Raw genomic sequence first — 10,987 nt, forward strand, 5'->3', positions numbered from 1 at the left:
GGGCATTCAAGTGGTTGTACCTGCAAAAAGGAGTAAACTCGTAATAGCAGTGAAACGTTGTCCAGATATATGTTTGACTACACAGACAGGGTAAGCCTTTAAAGCCACTGCTGCATGAATCTGACTGGGACTGTGTGCAGCAGCATGGATTCACTGAGAAGGACGCCGATACTTTCATGGATTAATGCCCCATACACACTATGATTTGTTTTCCGTTCAACTCAGTAGGCTGAATGACAAAAAACTGGCAGATCGCTGTACTAACACAAGTGGTGTTACTACAGTGATCTCCCCCGCTGTGCTATTGTGTTCTGACAGTGAGACTGCCCCCTCCCCAGACCACACTGGTCAGCGGTCTTAGCCATTGGCTGAGAGCGCTGGTTGGAAACCAACCAATCGGTAGACTTTTTTCGGTCATGCCCCTTCGACAGAAGCCAGACCGGCTTCCGTACACCTCAGCTGGTTTCTATTGAACCAGCCAATACCACCCAATATTAGCGACATTGGGTTTCCTCTGCTCAACATCGGGCTCCCTCTACTCGACATTGGGCTTCTCTGAGCGACATCGGGCTTCCTCTACTCGACATCGGGCTTCCTCTGAGCGACATCGGGCTTCCCTGAGCAACATCGGGCTTCTCTGAGCGACATCGGGCTTCCTCTACTCGACATCGGGCTTCCTCTGAGCGACATTGGGCTTCCTCTGAGCGACATCGGGCTTCCTCTACTCGACATCGGGCTTCCTCTACTCGACATCGGGCTTCCTCTGAGCGACATCGGGCTTCCTCTGAGCGACATCGGGCTTCCTCTGAGCGACATCGGGCTTCCTCTACTCAACATCGGGCTTCCTCTGAGCGACATCGGGCTTCCTCTACTCGACATCGGGCTTCTCTGAGCGACATCGGGCTTCCTCTACTCGACATTGGGCTTCCTCTGAGCGACATATGGCTTCCTCTGAGTGACATCGGGCTTCTCTGAGCGACATTGAGCGATTCCCACACCCGCCCAATTCTAAACCTAGGCCAAATCCTCAAAGCCTTAATGATTTTAACTTTGCTATTGGTGGGAGAACAAAAAGGCCCAATTTTGGCACGCAAAAAAAGCAGAATTGCCCTGTGGTCAGTGGGAGGCTCTGCAAACAACACTTTGGGGGGATTGGCTTCCCAGAGCTGGACAAGTAGAGACATCACCAACACTGGGCATGTTGTATTGATTGAGCTTCTCTAGGACCCAAGGCACACAAGTGGGGCTCTATTATTATAGAGCTGAGATTGCTCAGGGGGCAGCAATGATGGCAGATCTCCCACTTAGGAGTTGACAGGATACCAGACATAGGGAGGAATTTATAGGTTTCCTGATTGATTATAATTATTACAATGTCTATTTTCATTCAGAACATAGCCCTGGTAGGGATTCTATGAGTACTATAAATACTGGCTGGGATTCTAGGAGTACTGCTGATAACACTTCCAGGGTTTTGTAATTGCCATTGGAAGATCTAGCATAGATTCTGTGAGTGAAACTGAAAGTACTAGCATAGACTTTGTGGATGCAATTGGAAGATCTAGCATATACTCTGTGGGTGCAATTGGAAGATCTAGCATAGATTCTGTGGGTGCAACTGAAAATACTGGCATAGACTTTGTGGATGCAATTGGAAGTGCTGGCATGGAGTCTGTGGGTGCAACTGGAAGATCTAGCATAGACTCTGTGGGTGCAATTGAAAGATCTAGCATAGATTCTGTGGGTGCAACTGAAAGTACTGGCATAGACTTTGTGGGTGCAATTGGAAGTGCTAGCATAGACTCTGTGGGTGCAATTGGAAGTGCTAGCATAGACTCTGTGGGTGCAATTGGAAGTGCTAGCATAGACTCTGTGGGTGCAATTGGAGGTGCTAGCATAGACTCTGTGGGTGCAATTGGAAGTGCTAGCATAGACTCTGTGGGTGCAATTGGAGGTGCTAGCATAGACTCTGTGGGTTTAATTGGAAGTGCTAGCATAGACTCTGTGGGTGCAATTGGAAGTGCTAGCATAGACTCTGTGGGTGCAATTGGAAGTGCTAGCATAGACTCTGTGGGTGCAATTGGAAGTGCTAGCATAGATTCTTTGACTACCTTTTGAAACACTGGCATGGATTCTGAAAGTTCTAATGGAAATCCTAGCATGGATTCTAGAAATAGTGGCAGGAATTCTGGAAGTCTTGGCAGGGATTCTGTGAATACCATTGGAAACCCAAGGCGAGAATTCTGCAACTACCATTTGAAATACTGGTCCAGATTTTGTGAGTTTTATTGCAGGTCCTGGCAGGGATTGTGAATACTGGCAGGGATATGGAGAGTGCCATTAGAAGTACTGGCAGACATTCCGCATGGACCATTGAACATAATGACAGGGACACTGGAAGTGCCATTGCAAGTCCTGGCACCAGACACAGAGTACACCTCTCCCCTCATAGTAGAGGGTGTAGTCCTCTTCCGGTACAGAATGAAGGCGCTGTGACTGGTTTCCCGCCGCCCTCCAGTGATGAAGACAGACCGTCCATTGAGTGTGGCGGAGGTAGTAGACGATACGCTGTTCCAACCTCTCTTCCCTGACTACCGGAGCCGCGTTGAGAGCGTAGCACATGCGCAGTTGTCGCTGTCAGTGTCGGGGACGCGCACGCAGTCCGGAGAAGCGTGTTAGCCGTGTGGTGGGCGCGCACAATGGAGTGGTTGGAGCGCTGCGCCTGTGTGGTCCAGTCCGGGCTGTTCAGTGACGTTTTCCGCAGACACTCGGCTCTGCTCCTGGCCTGTGTGACGGTGGGCGGCTCCCTGGTGAAGGAGTTCTGGCCGCTCCCGGACTCCTACTTCAACAGCAAGAGAAACTTCCTCAACGTGTGAGTACAGCCGGTCACCGGAGCGGGCGGGTCACGTGCTCTGCCAGGTTTGGGGGGAGGGGAGTTGCAGTCACGTGGTCAGCGTGCTCCTGCCAGTCACCTGACGCAGAGGAGAGAACAACATGGCTGCCCTCTGGTTAGTGTCCCTGTGGGGTGAGGTGAGCCTGACATTCCATGGCTGTGCCAGGACAGGGTCTCCTCCTAGCACACGGAGAGCGCCCCCCACTGTCACAACTTCCAGTGAACACACAGCACACCAGACACAAATGGCCACACTTTGGTTGCTATGGAGACACTGGGGTGGCGGGCTCTGGCTCCCTCATTGCCACCCCCATGACATATATAACCCCTCACCTACCGGGCACTTATACCCCCTTTCTGTCCAGGCCAATTTCCAGCTTTCAGCACTGTCACACTTTGAATGACAATTGCGCGGTCATGCAACACTGTACCCATATGAAATATTTATCACTTTTTTCACACAAATAGAGCTTCCTTTTGGTGGTATTTACACATCGCTGGGGGTTTGTTTTTATAAACAAAAGTGGCAAACATTTGAAGAAAAAAAAGTTTTTCTTTGTTTCTATGATAACATTTTGCAAACAGGTAATTTTTCTCCTTCACTGATGTGCGTTGATGAGGCGGCACTAATAGCAATGATGAGGTTGCACTGATAGGCGGCACTGATGTGTACTGATGAGACAGCACTGATAGGCAGCACTGATGTGTACTGATGAGGTTACACTGATAGGCAGCACTGATGTGTACTGATGAGGCAGCACTGATTGTACTGATGAGGTTGCATGGATAGGCAGCACTGATGTGTACTGATGAGGTTACACTGATAGGCAGCACTGATGTGTACTGATGAGGCAGCACTGATTGTACTGATGAGGTTGCATGGATAGGCAGCACTGATGTGTACTGATGAGGTTACACTGATAGGCAGCACTGATGTGTACTGATGAGGTTACACTGATAGGCAGCACTGATGTGTACTGATGAGGCAGCACTGATTGTACTGATGAGGTTGCATGGATAGGCAGCACTGATGTGTACTGATGAGGTTACACTGATGGGCAGCACTGATGTGTACTGATGAGACAGCACTGATAGGCAGCACTGATGTGTACTGATGAGGTTACACTGATAGGCAGCACTGATGTGTACTGATGAGGTTACACTGATAAGCAGCACTGATGTGTACTGATGAGGCAGCACTGATTGTACTGATGAGGTTGCATGGATAGGCAGCACTGATGTGTACTGATGAGGTTGCACTGATAGGCAGCACTGATGTGTACTGATGAGACAGCACTGATAGGCAGCACTGATGTGTACTGATGAGACAGCACTGATAGGCAGCACTGATGTGTACTGATGAGACAGCACTGATAGGCAGCACTGATGTGTACTGATGAGGTTACACTGATGGGCAGCACTGATGTGTGCTGATGAGGTTACACTGATGGGCAGCACTGATGTGTGCTGATGAGGTTACACTGATAGGCAGCACTGATGTGTACTGATGAGGTTGCATGGATAGGCAGCACTGATGATGCTGCACTGATATGCAGCAATGGTGGTCACTGATGGGGAGGCACTGATGAGCAGCACTAATGATCAGTGTCAATCTTTTGTCTGACAATTGCAGGTTATCAGCAGTAGTTTCCTCATGCTGTGGCCAATAACCGGCAACTGTATTTACTCCGTGATCTGCTGTCATTGTTGGTGTCAGTAGGATTAAATAAATCCCGTCGTCTGTGTCATTGGGATTAAATAAATCCTGTCGGTGTGATCAAATAAATGCTGTTGTTGGTGTCAGTGGGATTAAAAAAAATCCTGTCGTGGGTGTCAGTGGGATTAAAAAAATCCTGTCATTGGTGTCAGTGGGATCAAATAAATCCCGTCATCGGTGTCAGTGGGATCAAATAAATCCTGCCGTCGGTGTAAACCCCATCATTGATGGTAATCTCCTCTCACTTTTGGAGAGATTTCCTCTCATTTCTGTTGTGTTCCTGCCACAGGAAGTGAGGGAAAATCTCTTCAGCTGGACACATGCAATAATACCAAGTTTTAACCATTCCCTAAACCAGGGGATAGGCAACCTGAGAGCCGCAGAACTACAAGTTCCATCATGCCTCTGCAAGTCATAGCTGTAACTCAGTTTTGTAATCTTTGCAATGCCTCATGGGAAATGTAGTTCCACAACAGCTAGAGAGCCGCAGGTTGCCTACCCCTGGACTAAACTGTGTAAATCAAAATTTATTGCAGATACATTTTAAAGACTTTTCCATGAATGTACCAAACAGGGTTTTTTGTTTTTTTTCCTTCCTGTGCTCTGCATCTCCCCCCCCCCCCCCCCCATCTATAGATTTCTGCTAAATTGTTTCTTGTGCATAAAGTTTTTTCATGGGATTGTTTTCACGCCCTTACCCTTGTTTTTGCAGCTATTTTGTCAAGCTTTCCTGGGGATGGACGTTATCTCTTCTCTTGCCTTTCATCGGACTGACCAATTACATTGTGACCCGGAGCGTCCCGGCCGTGTTTCGCCGGATAGGCACCTTGCTTGTAGGAACCATCATTTGGTACGTCTGCACAAACTTTTTCATGTACGTTGAAAACGCCACCGGTAGTTGTTATGTGTCTGAGATGCAGCCAGAGAATAAAACCGAGCACGGGGACAAGAGAGAGTGTATCAAGAGCGGAGGATTCTGGGTCGGATTTGACATCTCTGGCCACTCGTTCTTGCTCCCGTATTGTGTCTTGATGATTTTGGAGGAAGCGGCCATTCTACGAGATGAGCGGTTTAAGAAGCACGGGATGAAGCCACTGATCCACGCCCTGGTTGTGTCTCTGGGACTCTTGGTGTCCATTTGGGCTTTGATGTTCTTTTGTACTTCTATCTACTTCCATACTCCTTGGCAAAAAATATTTGGAACTTTCTTCGGCATCCTGTCCTGGTACATCACTTATAGGTGGTGGTATCTAAAGACCTTGTCCCCTGGACTTCCTCCCAGCTCTCCTCCAGGAAAGAGTCACAGAAAAGCTAAATAGGCCGACACTACATAGTATTACATCTGTCTAGATTCTCCACATTGGGCCTCTTGGTTCAGGACCATCGGAAGGAAACATCAGCAGAAATCTGGCAATATGGAGCTTTCCCTCTAAACCTTGGGCTTGAGGTAGATAAAAAAAAACACCGTATATATTTCTCTAGCCCAAGGTTTAGAGTTTATAGAAACCATGTTTTAATAACTGTACTTTGGCATCAGATGTCATGGCTGAAATGGATAAGGTGTGTCTAAACCTAAAAAAGGAAAAAACGTAATAGAAAGCTTACCAGTTCTTAGCTGTAGTGGCTGCATTCACTTCCTTTCTTCATTAACTGGCCCAATCACCGGCAGGGACACCTTGCATATAAACAAGCCGAATTAAGCTCTTCTACACTTAATATCATAAATATAAAAAGCGGGGATATAATGACATAGTTAGTCTGGCTGAAAAAAGACAGAAGTCCATCCAGTTCAACCATAAAAAAAAGTTATATTCCTATACCCACAGTTGATCCAGAGGAAGGCAAAAAAAAACCAGCAAAGCATGATCCAATTTGCTCCTGCAGGAAACAAAAATTCCTTCCTGATCCCCCGAGAGGCAATCGGATATTCCCTGGATCAACTTTACCTATAAATGTTATATCCAGTTATATTCCGTGTATCTAGGAAAGAATCCACAACTTTTTTTTTAAGCAATCTACTGAGCTGGCCAGAACCAACTCTTGTGGGAGTCTATTCCACATTTCAGTCTTGGTTTCCATTTTTTTTGTTTTGTACCCCTGGTGATCCTGCCAAAAGCACTTCCTGTCCTAGGGTGACAACACTCCCTTTCCGCACTGTATCTTTGGAGGAGCAGTGTTGTCACGCTATGCTCTGAGTTGATTTGCAAAAATCTCCTAGGAAGGTGGATAGCGGGGTAGGCTGATAATATTGTTTGATATGTTATGATATTTTTTTGATTGCAGAAAATGTAGTTTAGCCTGAAAAAAAAACAAAAAAAAAAAACACTAATGCAGCCGTTGTGTCCAAGGCTCCTTCACACCATTGGAGCTTGCGTGAGTTTCCATGCATTGGTGTAGGGTAACCTGCTCATATTAATGGGTTGCCCCATGCACAAAAAAACACACCAAAGAAGTCCCTGACCCTTTTGTGAAATCGCACCGCACCAAAACGCATAGTGCTCTTCTCCACGCATGCACATTGGCAGATGTGTGTGGGAGCCTTGAGAATTAATGCCATTAAGAATGAAAGGGCAGCTCGTTTTGTGCGTTGCGGGAAAGCACAGGATTTTGCACACGTTCCTGCAATGTACAAGTGTGCGTTGGACTGGTAAGCTGTAATATATTACGTTTTTGCTCTTGGGTTTACATACACTGTATAATAATGTCAATGAAATCTATTCCTGCCCCTCTTTTGCCTAGGGACACAGATAAGCACTGACCTGCCTAGATAGAGAGTTTGCATCTTGCGGCACTTTCTGCTCGGAGCAGAATATGGGAGAGGTATATGTGTTTGGCAGGATCGTGGCAACTGTAGGCAAGCCTGAGATACTCTTCTTACCATCTGAAAAGAGACTGTGTCACTGTGCCCATTCAAGTGATAGGGTCTGTGAAAAGTTCAACTGCCATTGCCTTCCGACCCAGCGAGTCCAAGCCCTGTATAAGCTCTGTGTAGGGTGATGTCAGAGCTTGCACAAGGTAGATGATTTCCTCTCCTCTTCCTCATATGACAGTGTTTTAGGCCTGGTGATTGGCTGAGTTGGCCCCTGCTTTGGGGAAGGGAGGGAGGTCACATGCTCCCCCATACATGAAAGGGAGTGATTCCCGTGCTCCCCCATACATGAAAGGGAGTGATTCCCGTGCTCCCCCATACATGAAAGTGAGTGTTTCCCGTGCTCCCCCATACATGAAAGCGAGTGTTTCCCGTGCTCCCCCATACATGAAAGCGAGTGTTTCCCGTGCTCCCCCATACATGAAAGTGAGTGTTTCCCGTGCTCCCCCATACATGAAAGTGATTCCCGTGCTCTCCCATACATGAAAGCGGGTGTTTCCCGTGCTCCCCCATACATGAAAGCGAGTGATTCCCGTACTCCCCCATAAATGAAAGCGAGTGTTTCCCGTGCTCCCCCATACATGAAAGCGAGTGTTTCCCGTGCTCCCCCATACATGAAAGCGAGTGTTTCCCGTGCTCCCCCATACATGAAAGCGAGTGTTTCCCGTGCTCCCCCAGACATGAAAGCGAGTGTTTCCCGTGCTCCCCCAGACATGAAAGCGAGTGTTTCCCGTGCTCCCCCATACATGAAAGCGAGTGTTTCCCGTGCTCCCCCATACATGAAAGCGAGTGTTTCCCGTGCTCCCCCATACATGAAAGCGAGTGTTTCCCGTGCTCCCCCATACATGAAAGCGAGTGTTTCCCGTGCTCCCCCATACATGAAAGCGAGTGTTTCCCGTGCTCCCCCATACATGAAAGCGAGTGTTTCCCGTGCTCCCCCATACATGAAAGCGAGTGATTCCCGTGCTCCCCCATACATGAAAGCGAGTGATTCCCGTGCTCCCCCATACATGAAAGCGAATGATTCCCGTGCTCCCCCATACATGAAAGCGAATGATTCCCGTGCTCCCCCATACATGAAAGCGAATGATTCCCGTGCTCCCCCATACATGAAAGCGAATGATTCCCGTGCTCCCCCATACATGAAAGCGAATGATTCCCGTGCTCCCCCATACATGAAAGCGAGTGATTCCCGTGCTCCCCCATACATGAAAGCGAATGATTCCCGTGCTCTCCCATACATGAAAGCGGGTGTTTCCCGTGCTCCCCCATACATGAAAGCGAATGATTCCCGTGCTCCCCCATACATGAAAGCGAGTGTTTCCCGTGCTCCCCATACATGAAAGCGAGTGTTTCCCGTGCTCCCCCATACATGAAAGCGAGTGTTTCCCGTGCTCCCCCATACATGAGAGCGAGTGATTCCCGTGCTCACCTGCCACACCACTTGTCTGTCGGAGCCCTGGATCTAAACCCTGTGTGAGCCCCACACTGACTGCTCAGGCCTAAGGACTGCAGGGGGGGGGGGGGTCACATGCTCTCCATGCGTGAGATGCCTACCTGTTTTCTGTAGGGCTCTAACAAGAAACCAGGGGGGCTGTGGCAAAGCTTACCATTGGTGGGTGAACGGCTGTCTGTTAGAAGAACTTGCTACTTTACCTTGAATGGGCAAAATGACAGGTTCTCTTTATGCTTCATATAGTTAGCTGCCCCACTCAGATTGTATGACCTGCCAAAGTACATGGACACTGCTAAATAACATTTCCGGCCAAAAATTGGTGCAGGGTTTTATGGTTTTGCAGTGTACAACATTTAAGTGTCCCAATGCTACAATTCCATTCGGCAGTACAGTTCTCCTTTTAGCCCCCCCGGTCACATCAAGCCCCATTTGGAAATTGTGCAACTTACAGTGAAGTCGCACGATTTCAAAGTCGGGGGACATGCCGATTTCAGGTGCGATTTGCAAGACATCTGACACACGTCTATACAAATCACACCAGAAGTAGTGCATGGGCTACTTTAGGAATCAGTCTGGCTCCGACCAAGTCAGAACCGCACCGGTATGAGCGCTGTAATAGCGGACAATAGGGTGCGACTTGGCATACAATCTGCAAATCACATGCCAAGTCGCACCTGATGTGACCAGGGGGTAAAACCTTATTCTTTGCTATGGGCAACGCAGACGCATTTCCAGTACCTGGACTTATTCAAGTGCCCCCTACTAAAGTGTATTTAATTATTAAAACGTATTATTTAATTGTAATTCATATTTCAATATGCAGCAGATGAGTTCAGTATTAGTTGGTGAACGCCAACTCTAAACCTGCCATCATGGCAATGTTTTTTCACCCATGTCACTAATCTTCACAGCTAGTTTTCTCAATAGGTGTAAATGATGCTGCTACGGGGGATGGGTGCATGGTGCCCTGTGTTGGGTACAAACACTAATGTTGATTGGTATAAACCAAAGTTTGACTTTTGAAAACATCAGACAAATCTGTGAAACACCCTTTGGTTTCCTGTCATATTCCTGTGTCATTTCCTGTCTTCTTGGTCAGTTGCTGCATGCCCGCTGAAAGTTGGAATTAGGCTTGTAAGGGGCGTGTCGGCTCTATAAACTGATGGGAGGGAGAGGTACTTGGCTGGGATTACAGGGAGGTGGTGATGATCACTAGTAGCGCACACAGCCTGGCCACAGGGACACCATTGCAACCAGCAGCACAATCAGTAGAGCTGTGGGTTTGGAAAAAGCGACATCACTCTCAGCTTGTGGGCATCTCTGTGTGCGGCATTGTATCGCTTTGGGCCATTTCATGAGACTTATCCCTGCCCTACAGACAGGGCTAGGGAGGTAGGCAAGTAAGGTATGTGTGGTACTCTCTGTTAGTAACTCTGCAGGGAGCCAAGACTAGTGGGCAACTGCGGCCCTTCTGCTGTTGTGGAATTACATGTCTCAGGAGGAATTGCAAGGCAGTTACAAGCATGACTCCCACAGGCAGAGGCATGATGGGAAAACTGACAGTTATGCGGGCCATAGATGGGATGAAAAACGGCCGAAAATCAGCCGAAAAAAAAAATCGGCCGATTTTCGGATCATTAGTGCGGTAATCAGACGGCCGTTTTTAGTGATTTTTGCCCTTTTGGATTATCGGTCCTGCTGGAAAATAATCGGCCAAATTTGTCGTTCTGCCGATTTTCGTGGCAATGATGGACAAATCTGCCGATCTTTTTCCGATTTTAAAAATTGCGCATGAGCAGTGACATGAAAGAAGAAGGAAAAGAAGAAAGGGAAACAAATAGAATATGAATGAGAAGAAGAAATAGAATATAAAGAAGAAGCAAAAAAAAGAATTTCAGTCCGATATTATATTTGACATTTAAAAGTATAGCAACATTGTATCTGTTTGTATCTGAATAGAAACATCTGTATCCGAAATGGATACAAATAGATACAATGTTGCAACTTTTTCTTCTTCATATTCTATTTCTTCTGCTTCTTCATATTCTATTT

General features: G+C 47.4%; 1 protein-coding gene across 1 annotated transcript; it reads left to right on the forward strand.

Annotated features, from left to right (window-relative positions):
• The first annotated feature begins 2,609 nt into the window (after positions 1-2,609).
• Positions 2,610-9,985, forward strand: FITM2 (fat storage inducing transmembrane protein 2). The gene is made up of 2 exons (XM_089662293.1): positions 2,610-2,872; positions 5,323-9,985. The coding sequence occupies exons 1-2, from the start codon at positions 2,700-2,702 to the stop codon at positions 5,927-5,929; spliced, it is 780 nt and encodes a 259-aa protein (XP_089518419.1). The 5' UTR covers positions 2,610-2,699; the 3' UTR covers positions 5,930-9,985.
• Positions 9,986-10,987: the final 1,002 nt, after the last annotated feature.

Source organism: Staurois parvus, unplaced genomic scaffold, assembly GCF_062004578.1.
Source record: "Staurois parvus isolate SC_StPar_1 unplaced genomic scaffold, SC_StPar_1.0 ptg001454l, whole genome shotgun sequence".
NCBI classification, from domain to species: domain Eukaryota; kingdom Metazoa; phylum Chordata; class Amphibia; order Anura; family Ranidae; genus Staurois; species Staurois parvus.